Source organism: Meles meles, chromosome 20, assembly GCF_922984935.1.
Source record: "Meles meles chromosome 20, mMelMel3.1 paternal haplotype, whole genome shotgun sequence".
Taxonomy (NCBI): Eukaryota; Metazoa; Chordata; class Mammalia; order Carnivora; family Mustelidae; genus Meles; species Meles meles.
Window position 1 is genome coordinate 13356124 of NC_060085.1, and position 19234 is coordinate 13375357.

Genomic DNA, 19234 nt, shown 5'->3' on the forward strand with positions numbered 1-19234 from the left:
CCTGCCCCCATCCCGGGACGTCTGGCCCAAACTTGGAGGCACCAGGCGTGGATCCTCTCTGACGGCCAGAGACCCATGTGCTGGAATGGAGGGTGAGTCTGGTGCCGACATCCGTGGACTAGGGGTCCCAGTCCATGGTGGGCATCTCTGCAGAGGCAGAGGCTGGGTCCCAGTCCCCACGCCAGTGCATCAGACCCTCAGGCTTTGCCCCCTGCCTTCCCCTGGACTCCATGTACCCCAGGAGTTACCCTGGGACTTGAAGCAGGCAGTGGCTTCCTGGTGAGCTCTGAGCCTCGAGCCTGGACCTCAGTGAGCCCGCTGGGAGCTGAGTCCCGTCTTCGGGCCCTGCTCAACTCACCTGAGTGGAGGAGAAGCCCCCGAGCGCGTTCCGCTGCTGGGACAGCCACTTCACGACAGGCAGGGCAGTGGCCACGTCACCCAGGAGGGTGTAGGTCAGCAGCGCATAAGCCGTCATTTCCACTTCAGCAGAGACCACTGCAACAGACGAGGCTGCCTGGGGCCCTCTCAGTGCTGTGACCCAGGACCCAGCACCCAGCACCCAAAGCAGCGGGCCAGTACCTGACCGCGAGACCCCATCGCTGAAGCTCAGGAATGCATCCTTGCCCGTGTCCTGGGAACCCGTCAGGCTCCAGTGGGTGACCCCATCTGCAGAGGGCCAGGACTGGTCAGGGGCCACGACCCAGTTCAGTGTGCGGCCTGGCATCCCATGGGGAGGGTCAGTGCATATGGCCTCAAGAAGAGACATCGGGGGTGGGGGTAGGGATGGACACCAGGGGAGGAGGGTGCCAGGGGCAGAGGGCTGGGGCAAGAAGGGCCTTGGGCTTGGGGCGCCTGGGTGGCTCAGTCGTTAAGTGTCTGCCTTCAGCTAGGGTCATGATCCCAGGGTCCTGGCATCTGGCTCCCTGCTCAGCGGGAAGCCTGCTTGTCCCTCTCCCACTCCCCCCCCCCCACTTGTGTTCCCTCTCTCGCTCTCTCTGTCAAATAAATAAATAAAATTAGAGAAGGGCCTTAGGGCTGTCTCCCATCTTCAATTCCATGACAGACCCTGTCCCTCCCGCATCCCTGGCAGACATCAGCGGCCTCTCTCCTGACAGGGCCCTGATGGGGCTCCAGCTGTCCCTACTCAGGACCAAGGAAGCCACTTGCTACTTGCAAAGGCTCCAAGGATTCTGAGCTCATGTGAGTGTAGAAGGCCCTGAGACCACAGAGAGATCAGCGCTCCCCTGGCCAAGCAGGGACTCCTCGGCACTGTCACCCAATTGGGTGGTTTTAGAATTTTGCTTAACTTTTTTTTCTTCCTGGCAACTCAAGCATTCTTCAGGTGACATCATAAGCCGAGAAGCTGCTGGGGAAGGTGGGGAGTGTGATGAGGGCCAGAGGTGGGAGGGGAGGGGCTCCGGGCTCCGTCTGAGAAGTCTCTGCGACCCGGGGCTCCCCAAACATAGTGGGTAGTCATTTGGTCGATGGGGAGACCGACATCCTGAAGATGGAAAAGGCTTCTCAAGGCTCACCCAGCAGTAGAAGGTGGGGGACCCTCCCTGGGGCGGGGATTGCCACCCCTTATTTCACAAGGGAGAAAAATGACATTCGGGCTCAAGTCACTTCATCAAATGGAGCCACTAAGGAGATGTGACGAGTAACAAACCGAACAGAGTGAGCAAAGGGTGCCTCCTTAGAGCCAAGCGTGTGTCCGTGAGCTGTCTCCTGGGTGCACCGTGGGCCGGCCCCACAGTGGCCTCGGGGGGTGGTGGTGGGGGGCCCTACCCTGCGTGATGGCCAGGCTGCGGAGCTTCCGCAGGGCCGCGGGGGCTGCTGGGCTGCGGAGCAGTGTCAGCGCGTAGGTGGTGAGGGCGCTGCTGTAGGGGTCCGTGGCCAGGGGCGCACTGGACTCCAGGAAATGCTGCGCTCTGGCAATGGCGCTCCTCTCCTCCTGCAGGATGGGGGGTAGTGGAGCCCTGGGAGGCTGCTCTGTTCCCCCACCCACCTGCCCACCCACAGATTCCCAAGGCGCACCCAGGGAGAGGCAGCATGGCTCACAGACTCTCATTTTGCCTCCCTCTGGGGCTCCCACAGCCTTAGACCTGGCTTTCAAAACACCATCCCCTTCATCTTGCGACCAACTTTTTCCAAATGGGGTCTGAGCGCAGCAGATCAGCTCGGAGGAGTTCTGGGGGAACTCGGCAGAGCCCTGACCACCCTGTCCCATCTACTCCATCACCAGGCTGGCTTCTGAGACCCCTTGTCCATTCCCACCTCACCCTCTAGGCCTCACCTCGATGGTCACCACCTCCAGGAAGTCCACCAACTCTGACCCAACCCACTGTGACCCACTGGAGGACAGAAACCAGACATGACAGAGCCGGTCCAGCAGATCCCTGGCCGGGCCCACACAAGCCCAGTCCTGGCAGGGGGTCGCACCTTCGCAGTGAGGACTGAGGTCCCCCTAAGAAGAGTGAACACAGAGACGCAGGCACGAGGCCATGGAGACACTGGAGCACCACGGCCAGGAGATGAGAAACGCCAGGAGCCCCCCAGGAACTGAAGAGGCCTAGAAGGATCTTCCCTTCGAACTTTGAGAGCTCTAAGCCTTGCCAGCACCCTGACTTCAGACCCCTGGCCTCCCAAACTGGGACAGAATAAACCGTAGCCATAAGCCGTTGTCTGTGGTACTGGCGACAGGAGCCTTCAAATTCTTGAGTGAACGACGACAGGCGTGGCCCAGCTCTGAACATGTGACAGGGTCAGAATGACCAGAATGTCCATATCATTGAAATAAAAACCACTCCCAGAGCACGGAGGAGAGGCCCGCCTCAGGAATGCTGAGGGGCCCAAGTCCCTGAGGCTCAGAGGGGCAGGACCCACTGACCCCCATCCTGGGACCCCCTCTGACCCGGCCAACCAGGACAGCTGGTCATCTCAGAGGCAGGGTATATGGGTTTTTCCAGGCCTCTCCCCTGGGCTTGTGGCTGGCTGTCTTCCCTCTGTGTGTACCTGTGTCCAACTGCCCCTTTTTAAAAGGACACTAGTCATACTGGATTAGGACCCATCCTAACAGCCTCATTTTAACTTGATTATCTCTTTAAAGGTCCTATCTCCATATATGATCACGTTCCAAGGTACTGGGGTCCTATGGACTGAATGCCAGCACCCCCCCACCACAGTCTGTTGAAGCCCTAACCCCAGTGTGATGATATTAGGAGGTGGGGCCTTGGGGATGTGATCGGGTTTAGGCGAGGTGAAGTCCCCACAGGGATTAGGGTCCTTCCATGAAGAAGAGACACCAGAACTCACTCTCTCTCCACATGTATGTACCAAGGAAAAGGCCATGTGTGGACACAGCAGGAAGGTGGCTGTCTCCAAGCCAGGAAGAGAGTCCTCCCCAAGAATGGAATCAAACAGAACGTGAACTTGAATTTCCCGGTTTTTAGAGCCATGAGAATTAAATGTCTGTTGTGTAAGCCATCCAGACTGTGATGTTTCATTATGGTGGCCCAAGCTGATCTGAGCTAAGACAGGGATTAGGATTTGAGGACAGGATACAGATAGGGAGGGATAGGGATAAGGATAGGGATAGGGATAGGGATAGGGATAGGGATAGGGATAGGATAGGATAGGATAGGATAGGATAGGATAGGATAGGATAGGATAGGATAGGAAGACACAATTGAGTCCTTTAACCACAGGGCAAGGGCCCCTCTAGGCAAAGTGCACGGGACATGGAGGATCTTAGGATCCTCAGCAAACCCCAGACCCAGGGGTTAAATCTGGATTGGGAGGCCAAGAATGGTTGAGAAATGCTTACTCGTAATTCATCATCAGAGGACGCAGAACTGACACAGATAGTTAGGAATGCTGGGGTCCCTACCCCCAGGGCTGAAGTCCACCATGGACTCCCCCACTGCAGGGGAATGTGCTTCACAGAAGCAACAATGGCTCCTGAGTCCCCCGGGACACCTAAAATTTGACCGGCTCCAGTACCAACTGAAAATGAAGGTTCTAGAACCCTTCTCCCAAAAACTTTCCCAAGTTTTTATATAGGACTCCCTGACCAGTCAGGACCCTGCTCAAGCCCCAGATGACTGCCCAAACAGGGGTGGAGGCATCAGATCGTCCTGGGAGATCTCAGGGTATAGCTCCCCCAGGCCCCCCAAAATTACCACAGGAATCTCTCAGTGCTCAGGCTGCAGGAAGGCAGACATCCAGGAACCACGGAAAACCAAGAGAAGGAGTAGCAGGAGGGCATCAAGGAAGAAATAAAGCCCAGCCTGCAGGGGAAAGCCGCCCATCACTCCCCGGCCGCCGCGTGCTCACCTCCGAGGCCTGGCCGGTCTCCAGGAGCGCAGCCACCACGTAGGCGGTCAGTGGGACGGTGCCGTGAACCCCACCCTGCGAGAGGACGCTTGAGCCTCACCCTCAGCCAGAGGGGACTGCCCTCAACCCCCCCACGGGCCTCGACAGCAGCGGGGAGCAGGGCTAAGGTGCCAGAAGCGGGGCCAAGGAGCCACTCACCTGGATGTCCTTGTTCAGGATCCTGCCCACGGCCGGGAAGGAGCCATCCACCTGCTGCTGCCGGACGATCCAGCCCTTGGCGGCCGCCAGCTCCTGCGGGTCGATGAAGATGAAGCTGCGCGCCTGCGCAAAGGACTTCAGGACAAAGGCTGTGAGCCTGAAATGGGACGAGGCAGGGGCTGGGAGGGCCAGGGGCTGGAGAGGTTGTGCGGAGAAGGTCACCTCCCGCCTGCCCCCTGAGGAGCTGTGCCTGCTCCCTGCAGGGCCCCGAGTCTCCGCCGCCTCACCTGTGACACAGGAGGGGCCAGCGTGTCCTCTCCGGGCTGCTGTGAGTGCTGCAGGGAAGCGTCTGGGCACCCAGGAGGACCCAATGGCAGAGACCAGCCTCCCTACCCGGACCCTTCCCCTCCCCTGGCAGCGCCCCAATCTGGAGCTCACGGCCTTCCTAAGGGCTGGTCCAGCTTTGCCTCCCCTGCCTCGTGCAGAAGACGTTCCTTGTCGTCTCTCCACTGCCAATCCCCAAGGGATCCTCTGCCTTGCAGATCTCCAGTCTTTCCTGGGACTCTGCAGCCAGGGGTCTAAGATCCTTGGACCCTTCTGTGGCCCTAGCTGGACAGAGTGAGCCGACCCGAGTGTCTAGACTGATGAAGAGCTTCACAAGACGGGCTGCCTCCACACACTGGGATGTCATTCAGCCTTAAGGGGGAGAAACGCTGACCCCTGCTCTAGGAGGCGCGAACCTTGAGCGCACCGTGAGCCGTGAAGCACGCTGGACAGGAAAGGATGACCAGGATCGCACTCACGTGAGGTCCCGGCATTCACAGGGACAGAAATTCGAACGGGGGTGCCTGGGGGTGGGGTGGAGCTGGAGGTGGGGAGTCCATGTGTGTAGTAGACAGAGTTTCAGATTTACGACATTAAAAAGTGTTCTGGGGACACACCGTGGCGACAGCTGCCCAACAGCGCGAATGTCCTGAATGCCACCAGAATGGACACTTGAAAGTGGTGAAGATGAGGGGCACCTGGGTGGCTCTGACAGTTAAGCGTCTGCCTTATGCTCAGGTCATGATCCCAGGGTCCTGGGCTCGAGCTCAGCAGGGATCCTTCTTCTCCCTCTCCTTCTGCTCCTCCCCCTGCTTGTGCTTCCTCTCTCTCATAAATAGATTTTAAAAACTTTAAAAAGTGGTGAAAATTATAAACCTTATGTTATACTTACTACAACACCAACAACAAAAAAAAAACCAAAACAACAAAGAAGAGAATGAAAATCAAGGCTCTGTTTCAGTGAATTGCCAAAATGTGAAACAGCCCGTAACCCCGAGGCTGCAAGTACCTATCCCAAGAGTCTGCTCGTCCCGGCCACTCTCCCTCCCGGATCCCCAAACCCAGCCTTTCTCTTGCCCTTGGGGCACCTGCATCTGCGCGGAGCACCACGCTCTGGCTCCCATCTCCCAAGCACGCCCCGCCCCTCAGCCAGAGGGCGGGGCCGAACACCGTGCGCAAGCGCAGGGGCGCGCGGGGCCACGACGGGGCGCGGGGCCACGACGGGGCGCGGGGCCACGACGGGGCGCGGGGCCACGACGGGGCGCGGGGCCACGACGGGGCGCGGGGCCACGACGGGGCGCGGGGCCACGACGGGGCGCGGGGCCACGACGGGGCGCGGGGCCACGACGGGGCGCGGGGCCACGACGGGGCGCGGGGCCACGACGGGGCGCGGGGCCACGACGGGGCGCGGGGCCACGACGGGGCGCGGGGCCACGACGGGGCGCGGGGCCACGACGGGGCGCGGGGCCACGACGGGGCGCGGGGCCCGTGGAATCCCCACGCTGTGTCTATGCTGTCTCTGGGCAGGTCGGCTCTCTAGAGCCTGGTGAGCATCACTGCACACGGCGGGGCTCAGCCAGGGGAGGACAGTTTTTAGGCTCACAGCCCCCGCAGTGGCTCCCGGGATGGCACAAGGGAAGAAAAACCCCATCTGGGGACAGGAGTTGGGGTGTCCCCACAGTACCTGCAGGCCCCAACGTGAATATGGCAAATCCACTATCACGTGAACTGCCCACCTCTGAGGATCCCAGGGAACAAGACCCAGGGGCGTGCAGCCCCACCCCAGGCCCTCCCTGGCCTGGCTACCCCAAAAGCCAAAGGGAGCCACTTGCAAGAGAAACCAGACTCCAGGCTGCTCTGCCCACACGCTCCCCAGACCTCAGCCTCCCGGCAGTGGTATGGCCTTTCCCGTCCCATCCTAATTGGGGTCACCCCTGTTTGTGGGTCCAGTGAGCTTTGAAGAGACCCCAAGGCACCTAGGACCGGGTCCCAAGAGGCTGGAGAGCAAGGCTTCCATTTGGAGCTGTGTAGCAAGAGCACCGGAGAGACAACTATGAGAAATCATCACTGTCCCTGCCACCCCTACTCCCCCCATTGCCACCCTCAGAGCCCAGCAGGGCTGCCCACATCCAGCCCTCTGAATTCCAGGGAGGCGGGGCTGTGGCAGTCTCCTGGTCACCCTAGAGATCTGGCCCCAAGCTTCTTGGCCGTGTGGTGCATCATGGGAAGCTGCGGCTTCGGGTTAGAGAGCCACGGTGGCCGTGTCCCTGGATTGGGGACTCACCACATGCTCCCTGAGGCGTCCCGCTCCCCGAATGCGCTGTAGGAGCCGTCCGGGTGCCTGTAGGTCAGCTGCCGCTGATAGCCTGTGGGGGAGGCAGAGGCATCAGTGACCTGGGGCCGTCCCTGCGACCCCCACCCTGTGATGCAATACTCATATCCCTGGTCGCCCACATCTGGAGTCTGGAAAGTGTGCTCCACCAAGGGTGTGGATGAAACCTCTACTTTGTTCCTCTCATTTCCTGACCTCGCCTCTCTGCAACTCCTGGTCATACACAGGGCCTCAGTCATGGGGGTCAGTGACCAGCACCATGTCGAGGCAGCACCCTCTGTCCCCACGAATGGGTACTACTCCACGAGAACCTGGTGTGCTCTGAGAACAGAGGGCACCGGAAGGGCCAGAGCAGAAGAACCAGGGGACAGGGGAGGGAGGTGAGGCGCCCACCCAGGCCACACTGGGTGTTCGGCCTTATTGTGAGGCCAGCAGGGGGCATGGGCTGGGTAAGTCGGGGAGGGCTGTGAGGGGACATATGTAGTGGGTGGTCTGTAGGGTCCGGAGAGGAAGCAGGGTAAACGGGAGGTGGGCACTGTCCAGGCAAGCAACGACGATGGGCCTGTACGGCGGAGTGGTATCAGGTAGGGAGGGTTTCTGCGGTATGGGCAGAGCTGCTTAGCTGGGCCAGATCTAGGAGGAAAGAAAGATCCAGAGGGCAGCAAGGTTTGCACCTTACCTGCTGGAAGGATGGTGCTCTGCCCCGGAGATGGCAAAAGCGGCTGAAGGAGCTCTGTGTAGGTGGACCGTGATCGCCCCCCCCCCAAGTTCATGTCCACCTGGAACCTCAAAATGGGACCTTATGGGAATAAGGGTCTTTGCACTTGTGATCATGCTGAAGACTCCCAGATGAGCTCATCCTGAAATAAGGTGGGACCTAAACCCAATGACCAGGGTCCTTAGAAGAGAAGAGACCGCAGAAGCGGATGCAGGACGGAGTCCCATGAAGGCGGTGGCAGGGAAGGGTGGGAGGGACATGTCTCCAAGCCTAGGAAAGTCTCGAGCCCCAGAATTCAGGAGAGAAGCCCGGGATCGCGTCCTTCAGAGCCTCCAGATGGAACCAACCCTGGAGCCTTGATTTTGGACTTCCAGCCTCCAGAGCTACAAGCGGATATAGTCCCATTGTTCTAAGCCACACAGTTTGTGGTACCAGCATAACGTGGGAAATGTTGTAGGTTCGGGTCCAGGTCAACTTGCAATAAATTGTGCCAAACAAACATCTGGGTTTTCCAGTATGTGTAAAGTTACACTCACGCTATACTGTGGCCGATTATGTTTGCAAAAGCATCACATGTAAAATAACAATCTAGGCACCTTAATTCACTTAAAAATATTATGACTAAAAATTTGTAATCATCATAGCAGCTTTCAGTGAGTCATGATCTTTTTTTTTTAAGTATTATTTATTTATTTATTTATTTGACAGAGAGAGGCAGATCACAACTAGGCAGAGAGGCAGGCAGAGAGAGAGGAGGAAGCAGGCTCCCTGCTGAGCAGAGAACCCGATGTGGGGCTCGATCCCAGGACCCTGAGATCATGACGTGAGCCGAAGGCAGAGGCTTAACGCACTGAGCCACCGAGGCTCCCTGAATCGTTGATTTTTTTTTTTTTTAACTGGTGGAGGGTCCTGCCTCCACATGCTGGCTGCTGACCCACTAGGGGGGTGGCCGCTGTGGCAGTTTCTTAAAATAAGACTCAGGCCTCTCAAACCCTGAGGCTGCCTTATCAGCTCCATTTCTGGAATATTCTAAATCCTTGGTGGTCATTTCAACAATCTTCACAGCATCTTCACTGGAAGTAGATTCCAGCTCAAGAAACCACATTTTTTTGTTCATATGTAAGAAGCAATGGCCCCTTTATTCAAGTTTTAGCATGAGATCGCAGCAATTCGAATAAAGTAAGAATTTCAAAGCTTGTGGGGCACCTGGGTGGCTCAGTGGGTTAAGCCTCTGCTTTTGGCTCAGGTCCTGATCTCAGGGTCCTGGGATCGAGCCCCATGTTGGGCTCTCTGCTCAGCGGGAAGCCTGCTTCTCCCTCTCTTTGTGCCTGCTTCTCTGCCTACTTGTGATCTCTCTGTCAAACAAAATCTTAAAAAAAAAAAAAAAAAGAATTTCAAATCTTAGAATATTGAGGAAATTACCAAAATGTGACATAGAAACAGGAAGTGAGCAAATGCTGTTCGGAACATAAAGCTGATAGGCTTGCATGCAGGGTTGCCAGAGACCTCAAATTTGGAAAAAAAAAAATAAAAATAAAAAAGCTCCTTCTGCGAAGCGCACTCCAAGAAGCCACGCCTATGTACCGCGGCCCCAGGAAACGAACACACCAGCAAGCCTGGCAGAAAACCGGGGAAGGGGGCTTGATGGGAAGCCTGTAGAATCTGAAATGCCCACTGGCTGAAGGGCACAGCGTCTGGCTATTCAGGGAGCGTCTGGCTGCCATGGATGACTAGGGAGTCATCAGACTGAGGGCGGCGTTCAAGCCCGGAGCCCAGATGGGCTCAGTGACCTGAGCGTCCCCAGCCACAAACCAAGTGGGCTTCTTGGGGTTCCTAGCACTCTCTGATCAGCCTTTATCAAGCCAGATATTGGGCCCGTGGCAACCCTGCCTTTGCCTTTCCATCCAAGAGTTTCCACGTTCACCATGAGCTCTTGCGCTTTCCTTTCCCCATTGAGAACGGATGGTTCTGGATCATCAGGACTGCTTTTGGAGATCTTCTACAGGGAATCTTGACAGGCCAGGAGGCGGGAACTCCAGACTCGCCTCAGGAATCAAGGCTCTCGCTTGCCTCAGTTTCCCCATCTGAGAGGGACCTGACATCCTCTAAGCTGGGCACACTCCGGTCCTTCTTGAAGGCAAAAGTTTCCAAGGTGGTTCCTGTGGGCTCTCCTCTCACTCTGGCTGGGACCTAGTGCCCTGGCTAGCCAATCCCATCCAGGTGAGCCTAGGGTCCTAGAAGCCCCCATCACTCGCCCCTGCAGGGTCTCAGGCTGGCTGTTTCCAGGAGCCTCACTTGGCTCCTGTGGAAAATGAGGACTGTTAGCCTGGGGGTTGCTGGGAGGGCGACTTGGGGCCGCACGGTGGAGATGCACGTGCCTGCTGTGACCACCAGCTTCACAGCTGCGTCAAACCCTCACCTTCCTCCCCTTTGCTCCAGCTCCTGCCCAAGGCCAGAAGCAAACCTCTGGAGGCTTCAGGACCTTGGCATGAACTGATGGAACTCCCTTGCTACACAGATAGGAAACTGAGGCCCTGAGAACAGACCCTACCTGAGGACACACAGCAGGTGTCTGTGACAGAGGTGAGGCCACAGCCTCCCGGGTGCCCCTCCTACGGGGCCAAGACATGCAGAGGGGGGCAGTCAGGGCACTCAGAGGTCCTACCCCCCCACACCTGTGGCTGTACCCCATCCTAAGTCTCTGAGTCCTGGTGACGGAAGATATTTGGTGCTGCATGATTTCTGAGGACGTTCCGTGCTGTCTTACTTATTTCTGAAGAGGTTCAGCGCTGTATTGTTGATCTCTGAAGATTTTCAATGGTGCATTTTGTAGGGGAGAAAAACTAGAAATACCCCCTCCACATTCAAGAGAAAAGTTTTCCGTAAATGTAAGTGATGGACAAAGAGCGTAGCCTGGAAAATGACTGTGAGCACATCCTGACCCGTGATTTCACCTCTGGACACCCACGCCGCAGAAATTCAGATGTTTTCACCACGCACGGGGACATGATGCGATTATAGGGAACTATTTTTCTTTTCTAAATGTTTTTTATAATGCTTATATTGCTCTTTTTTAAAAAAGATTTTAAAATTTATTTCTTTGACAGATAAAGAGAGAGAGAGCACAAGCAGGGGGAGAGGCAGAGGGAGAGGGAGAAGCAAGGTCACCGCTGAGCAGAGCCCGACATGGGGCTTGATCCCAGGACCCTGAGATCATGACCTAAGCCAAAGGCCCCCACTTCACCAACCGAGCCATTGAGGCATCCTATACTGCTCTTCTTGTTAAAAAAAAATAAAAATCTGCATTTCTAATAGACGCCATTCCTTTCCCCATTGCTGACTCCTGGCATTCAGAGCCTTGTCCCAACTGGGGCAGACACTGGGCTCCTGCTGACAGTGACCAGACAGGGCCACCCCGAGTGGCATCTTTCACCCACTTGGGTCTCTTCCACATCCGCTGTGCTGGGCACGTGGGCTGCCTCCCTCCCCATACCCTCCCCCGCCCCCTGGCAGCACCCCCACCCAACCCCAGTACCTTGTACCAGGTAGTCCGTGGTCTCTCGCTCCACCTCGGGGCTGAGCTGCCGGGTTTTCTGCAGATACTTCAGGACAAAGATGTTGGGTGCAAAGTGGATCATGTTTTGCTCTCCGCAGCCAAAGGGGAGCCGCACGAGGTTGCTGAGGTGGTTCAGGGTTGGCCCCATGACGTCTCCTGGAGGGGAGGAAATGAGGGCTGGACTGTGGGCCGGCCTCAACTGGGGCCCTGGCTGCCCTAGGGACAGCTTTCCCCAGGACGGCCTAACACCTAACACTGGCCACCCACTCTCTGACTGCGGGTGCTGCCTTCGGGACCAGACCACGCCCCGTGACCACTAAGCCCACTGGGGGCCCTGGCTTTGGCGGCCATCCCCTGGAACTCTCCTACACACCTCCCTCTCTGTTCTTTCATCTCAACTCAGTGTTCTTTCTCTACCGCTTCATTATGCTGAACGCTCATTTCTTTGTGGCTTTTAAAACAGGTGCATTTAAAGCTATACATTCTCCTCTAAGTACAACTTTGGTTGCATCCCACAAATGTTGATGGATCAATCCAGCCATTAGGTTCCGTTAAAAAATTTTTTTCTAATTTCCAGTAGGAAATGTGATTTTCTCTTCAACCATGAGTATTTAGATTTTTTTTTAAGTTTCCATACACATGACATTGTTGGTATATTTTTCAGTTCCTTTTTTCTTTTTGATTTCTCCTGTGCTTTCCTCCCTTCAGCACTCTGTGTTCCTCTTCTTGGCTTCTCTGCACCACGCATGGCTGATGGGCCCTCCAGAACTCCTGCTGTTCCCTGATCACACCTCCTTTCCTTCCTTGGCTTTTCCTCCTGTCCCACCGAAGCTGCCACTGCTCCTGCAGCCTCCATCCATGGCAGAGCCTGCCTACTTTCTCATCACTCTCCTCTGGGCTTCCCAGCTTATTTCCCACCTTCCACCCCACTGTGCTGAAGGCACTGGTACAGAGGTCCTGGCCTTTGCCCCATCTCCATTCCTGCCCATCTGCTTGCTCCCCTATGCCACTACCCAGGCCACTCACCCCTGAAGCCATCTCTTACTTGATCTCCTGCCTCAGAAATTGCAAACTCCCACAGCCTCTAATCTGACTACAAACACTAGCCTATCTGAGCCCCAGGGCTTCTGTCCTCTGATCTCAGAGAGACCCAAGACCCCCGCATTCAGGCATGTGTGCCCCTCCCAGCCCCTTGCCCTCTCTCCACCCTTCCAACACCCAGCACTGTTTTGACCAGGCAGTCCCCACTTTCCATTCCTGTACCTGGGGTACAGGAGACAACCCACACCCTACAGACCCCCAGTCACAGCCACTTACTCCTGCTCAGCAAACACTCTGGATGTCTGTCCCTCTCACCAGGACACCCATCTTCCACCCTGCACCTCACTGACTTCACTGAGACTTTCTGCCTTCTCGCACATCACCCACACTCACTGCCCTTACAGAATCCACCACCCACCCCTTGGGGTTGCCTCACACAGGGCTTGGACAGGCTGGGTCTGGACCAACCTCGGAGACTGAGAATGCCCCAAAGACAGGGTTGGCATCATCTCTGCATCTGCCCCAGCATGGAGAAAGCACCAGAAGCTGCTTATCGGGTGAGTGGGTATGGGGCTGGAAGCAGATCCCCTGTAGAGGCTGATGTGAAGCCAAGTTTGGAGTGGACACCTTCCCCCATGGCCTGAGTCCTTGCCCCCATTCTCCCCCAGCCAGGCTACAGGGCAGACGCACCTATGACGGAGGCCACTGCCCGCTCAGACCCAGGGATGGCGCTGTGCGGGACTCCCAGGGTAAAGGCCTCACTGTAGCTCTCGTCCACCTCCACCTTCTTCCAGATGCGGAACTCACCCACGGAGCCCCAGCCAGTGGAAAAGCCGATGAATCGGACCTCTGGTGGCCTGGGGAGGGTCCAGGCCATGATGACAGACTCATTGGAAGGCTCTGGACCATGGCCAACCTGGAAAAAGAGGCCAAGGCTGCTGGATGCTGGAAGGAAGCACACAGTGGTGCTCAGGCAGCAGGGACACTGGCTACAGGGGTCACAGACAAACTGAAAGTCACCTCACACATTCAATGGCCAACAGAGGTACAACTATGGCATCTACAGGTTCCAAAGTCATCAGGCTCCCAGGAGTCTCTGGGCCTTAGTACATGCTATTCCCTCTGCCTGGAACATCCTCCAATCCCCAGTTTGCCTGGTGAACTCCTATTCATGTTTCAAAACCCTGTTTGACTATGTCCCTCCTCTAGGAAGCTGTGTTAGCTGCTCCTTTTCTATGTCCCCTTCGCCTGGCCCCTAAAATACACCAGCCCCCATTTCACCTGCTTATATCCACTTTCCTTCTCCATGACCACCCACCATCCCTCAGATCCCAGCTCCCTACACCCCTATAAGTGACTCCAGGCAGACTGTAAGCAGCCTGGGGTGGTGCCCTGTGTTTACCCTGCTTCCTCCCCACCCCCTGTCACAGCTGGACACAGAGCAGGAGGCAGCAAATGCCCAGGAGCATGAGGTCCCCACGTCCACCCCCGTCAGCCCGGCCATGCCTGGATGAACCCGCCATGCCAGCTGATCCAGAATGTTCTGAATTCATCCCAGGAGAGGATCTTTGCCGTGTGTGTGCTGGCCACAGGATCGCCCATCTTGCTGGTGGAGATCCAGGACCTGGTGTTCTGGTGCCCCCCCAGGACGATCTCTATCATGCCTGCTGTGTCCTGGGGCCCCGCGGACAAGGCCACACGGGCATCATTGTGGGCTCGCACGGCCACATCAAAACGGGTGAGACACAATGGCCGCTGCACGTACTGGAACTCGTACTTGTTGGGTGTGGAGATGTGGACTCTCTCTGGATGGAGGGAAGGAGAGAGGGGTTTGAGGGCGCCCCTGGAGGCATCCTGCCTCTCCCTGTCTGTGCCCAGAGCTTAGAATCAGGACCACAGGGGGCCTGAGGAACAGCAAACAGAGTTGGCTTAATGACAGCTCTGCCAACAGCATGCAAAAGATGAAATGCTCACAGGGTTAAATCCTACAAAAGATGTGCAAAGACTGTATGCAGGAGGAGACTGCAAAAGACTCTTGAAACTGATGAAGACCTAAATCGGTGGAGAGCTAGACCACGTCCGTGGGTCAGATGACACTGCAAATACATTCATTATTCGCCAAACCTATGTTCAGATTCGCTGCAATCCTAATCAAAACACAGCAGAGTCTTTTGGGGGAAATCATAAAGCTGATTCCACAATTTATATGAAAACTTCAAGAATCTAGAAGAGTCAAAACAACTCTGATAAAGAACCAAGTCAAAGGACTCACACCTCTGACATTGAGACTTGATGGAAAGCTGCAAGAATCACTACAGTTTGGTACTGGTGTCAACACAGCAGTTGCTCAACAGGACAGAGTAGGGAGTCCGGAATGGGACCCACATGTGCATGAACAACTGATCCGCAACAAAGGCATGAAGGCAATTCACTAGCAAAAATTTTTCCATCAAATGGTGCTGGAACAGCTAGTTACCCAGAAGCAGAAAAGGGAACTCCAATCCATACCTTGCATGATCCTCAAATATCAACTCGAAATGGATCAGAGCCATTTTATAAGCAGACAACCTAATACTACAAACTCTGAGGAGAGAATGTAGGACTTGGAGATTTCTTAGGTACAACAAAAGCATAACCCATAAAAAGACAGATTGATCAACTGGACCACATCGACATGAGAAACTTCTGCTCTTTGAAGGACACTATTAAGCGAAAGAAAAGACAAGCCACACACTGGGAGAAATGTCTTTGTGAAGCATTTATCTGGGAAAGGACTTGTATCCAGAATACATTTTTTTAAAACTTCCAAGACTCAATTTGAAATAAATGTTAAAAGATCTGAACAGGCACTTTACCAAAAAAATATATCTATACACCAATAGTAAACAGGCACATGAAAAGATGCTTGAATGATGGAAATGCACATTAAAACCACAATGAGATACCATCAGACACCTATTAGAAGGGCTAAAATTAATCAGACGGACAACCCCAAGTGTGGGTGAGGAGAATGAGGAAGTGATTCTCACCCGCTGCTGGCGAGAATGCAAAATGGTACTACCACTTTGGAAAAGTGTGCAACGGTTTCTTAAAAGGTTGAATGCACACCTACTGTATGATTTCACTATTCCACTCACAGATACTGATTTAAGAGAAAGAAAAACATGTTACTCATACAAAAACTTGTCCACGAATATTCATAGCAGCTTTATTGGAAATAGCCCCAAACTGGAAATCGCTCAAATGTCCACCAACAGGTCAATGAATAAACAAAGTGTAAAGCATCCATTCAACGGAGTTCCACTCAGCCTTAAAATGACTGAATTATTGATACACACAACATGGTTGCCTCTCAAAATTTTTATGCTCAGTGAAAGGAACCGGATAAAAAGAGTACATTTTATATGATTCCATTTATATAAAAGTCTAAAAAGAGCAAAGTAACCTATAGAGACAGAAGGCAGGTCAGTAGTTCCCTAGTGACAAGTGTAGACAGGGGTGAGTGATTACAAGGGAGCATGACTTTTGGGTTTAATGGAAATCCTCATTATCTTAGTTGTGATGGTTTCCCAGATGTACACACATGCTAACACTTACCAACTGTACACTTAAAATATGTGTGAGTTATCGTAGTCAATTATACCTCCATAAACATGTTAAAAATACTGCCGACTTTACTTCAAATACAAATATGTATTCAGCCTAGCATAAATTATGATGTGAAAATAGAAACCATATATATAAGTGTCCAACATTTCAAAACGTTCCATAACGATCAAACTATGGAGCAGTCTTTTGTTGTTGTTGTTGTTTTGTTTTAAGATTTTTATATATTTACTTGACAGAAAAAGAGTGCACAAGCAGGGGGAGCAGCACACAGAGGGAGAAGCAGGCTCCCCACTGAGCAGGGAGCCCAATGCGGGACTCAATCCCATGACCCTGGGATCATGACCTGAGTCGGAGGTAGATGATTAACCGACTGGGTCACCCAGGCGCCCAGGAGCAGTTGTTTGATAGAACATACTGAAACTGTTCTGAAATGCTGTTTATAAAGACTCTATAATAACAAGGGACAGGGCTTGGGATGTGTTAAATGAGCAAGGCAGAACACATAATTATATAGCTCATGAGTTACAACTATGTTATAACAAACAACAATCAATCCTACGAAACCAAATACAACAAAATGTCACAAGAAGAGATATTTTTTCCTTCTTTCTAAGTTCCCTGTATTACAAAGGTATTGCTTTGTCTTTTCCTAATTTTTTAAATTGTGGTAAAATATACATAATGTAAAGTTTGTCATCTTAACCGTTTTTTAATTGTATAATTCAGTGATATCAATTACAGTCACGTTGTGCAAATGTCAGCACTGTCCACCTCCAGAACTCTTTCCATCTTGCAAAACGAAACTCTGTCCCCATTAAACACTAAGTCACCAATCCCTCCCCACAGCCCCCAGCTCCCACCATTCCATTTTCTTTCTCTATGATTTTGACTTCTCTAAAAACCTCTTAAGAGTGCAATCATAAAGTATTTGTACACATGTTTCACTTTTTGTCGTTGTTGTTGTTTTAGAGAGGGATGTGGGGAGGGGCATATGGGGAGAGAGAATCCTGATTTGGGGCTCAATCTCACAACCCTGAGATCATGACCTGAGCCAAAATCAAGAGCTGAATGCTTAACAGACTGAGTCACCCAGGTGCCCCACACCAGTATCACTTTAAAAAATGTTTTTAATTTAAATTTTACTGAGATAATTATAGATTCACAGACAATCGTACGAAATAATACAGAAAAAAAATATGGAAATATCTGTGTCCTCCTGACCCAGTTTCCCTCAGTGGTATCCCACAAACTTCTACCACAGTATCACAACTGGGATATTGACCTTGATACAATCCATCATCCAATCCTCTTCAGATTTCCCCAATTTTATTTGTACAGAATCCCTCCTATTGCCCTTGATCACCATATCCCCACCCTTCCTCCCCATCTCAGCAAGGACTAATGTGACCTCCATTTCTAAAATTTTGTCATTTCAAAAGTATCATAAATCATTTATGGACTCTTTTGGGATTGAGGTGTTTTTTCCCTCAATCCCCTTCATCCAAGTTGCTGCAAAAATCATTAGTTTATTTCTTTTTACAGTGACTAGCACTCCAAGGTATGAATGAACCATAATTTGTAAAACCATTCATCCGCTGAAGGGCACCTAGGCTATTTCCAGTTTGGGGCTATTACAAATAAAGCTGACAGGAATGTCTGTGTATGGGTTTTATGTGACCAGAAATCTTTATTTCTCTGGGGAAAATGCCTAGTAGTGCAATTTCTGGGTGGAATGCTTGGAGCATGTGTACCTTTTTTTTTTTTTAAGATTTTATTTATTTATTTGACAGATAGAGATCACAAGTAGGCAGAGAAGCAGGCAGAGAGAGAGAGAGAGACAGAGGAGGAAGCAGGCTCCCTGCTGAGCAGAGAGCCAGATGCGGGGCTCCATCCCAAGACCCTGGGATCATGACCTAACCCGAAGGCAGAGGCTTTAACCCACTGAGCCACCCAGGCGCCCCACATGTGTACCTTTTAAAGAAACTACTGGCAGTAGCCATACCACTTTACAATTCCCACCAGCAATGTATGAATGGTCCCTTTTCTCCACATCCCAGCCATCTTTTATTGTGGTCACCTTTTAAATTTTTAAGTCATTCTGGCAAGTGTGCATTGATAACTCATGGTGCTTTATTTTGCATTTTGCTAATGGTTAACGATTTGAACATCTTTTCATGTGCTTATTTGCCACCAATATATCTTCTTGGGTGAACTGATCATTTCTTTTTCCCCCTTTCTTTTTTTAAGATTTTATTCTTAAAAAGTCTCTACACCCAACATGGGGCTCAAACTGACAACCCTGAGATTAAGAGTCGCATGCTCCACTGACTGAGCCAACTCCCACTTTCTAATTGGGTTGTGTTATTTATTGCTGAATTTTTAGTTCTTTATATATTCAAAATACTAGTCTTTTGTCAGATCTGGGTTTGGAAAGATTTTCTCCTACAAGTCTGTAGCTTGTATCTTCTTCCTCTTAACAGCATCTTTCGCTAAGTAGTTTTTTTTCTTTTAAGTAGACTCCACACTCAGCATGGAGCCCAGAGGGCTTGGACTCATGACCCTGAGATCAAGAACTGAGCTGAGATGCTTAACCGACTGAGTCATCCAGGTGCCCCTTGCAAAGCAGTTTTTAATTCTGCTGAGGGTCATTCATCAGTTTCCTTTTATGGGTCATGCTTTTTGGTATCATATCTAAAAACTTTTTGCCTAGCCTTAGAGCCCAAAGATTTTCTCCCAATTTTTTCCCTTAAAATTGTATAGTTTGACATTTAAGTCCACAATCCATTTGAGTTAATTCTTATATAAAGTGGGACCAGTAGGCCAAAGTTCATGCTTTTGCCAATAGATGTCCAACACTCCAGCACGGTTTGTGGAAAAGGCTATCCTTCCTTCATTGAATCACCTTTGCACCTCTGTCAAAAATCATTTGAGCATATATGTATCAAATTATTATTTAATGTAAAAAAGGGGAAACAGGTCAAGGAGGAAGTCTGTGTCCAGAGTGGGCTGTCACAGGACCTGTCGTTCTAAATAACTTGGCAATGGCGACGCCCAGAGACTCCAGCTCAGATCCTCAGCTCTGTCCCCTGCCAAAGCCTGCTGGGTGACTGCCCAGTGCCAGGCC

At 52.6% G+C, this 19234-nt stretch overlaps 1 protein-coding gene across 8 annotated transcripts in view; it reads right to left on the bottom strand.

Moving 5' to 3' along the window:
* CPAMD8 (C3 and PZP like alpha-2-macroglobulin domain containing 8) overlaps positions 1 to 19234 on the bottom strand; it is a 69947-nt gene that overhangs the window by 8515 nt on the left and 42198 nt on the right. For all 8 annotated transcript variants that reach the window (XR_006816496.1, XR_006816495.1, XR_006816497.1 and 5 more), the window contains 9 exons: positions 14008 to 14306; positions 13192 to 13417; positions 11440 to 11616; positions 7139 to 7220; positions 4531 to 4687; positions 4333 to 4407; positions 1786 to 1951; positions 580 to 666; positions 359 to 495 (listed from right to left, as the gene is read on the bottom strand). Coding sequence is in view for 4 of the 8 variants with exons in the window: in XM_045991809.1 (XP_045847765.1) it covers positions 359 to 495; positions 580 to 666; positions 1786 to 1951; positions 4333 to 4407; positions 4531 to 4687; positions 7139 to 7220; positions 11440 to 11616; positions 13192 to 13417; positions 14008 to 14306 (1406 nt within the window). In the remaining 4 variants the exon portion in view is untranslated. The remainder of the gene's footprint in view (positions 1 to 358; positions 496 to 579; positions 667 to 1785; positions 1952 to 4332; positions 4408 to 4530; positions 4688 to 7138; positions 7221 to 11439; positions 11617 to 13191; positions 13418 to 14007; positions 14307 to 19234) is intronic.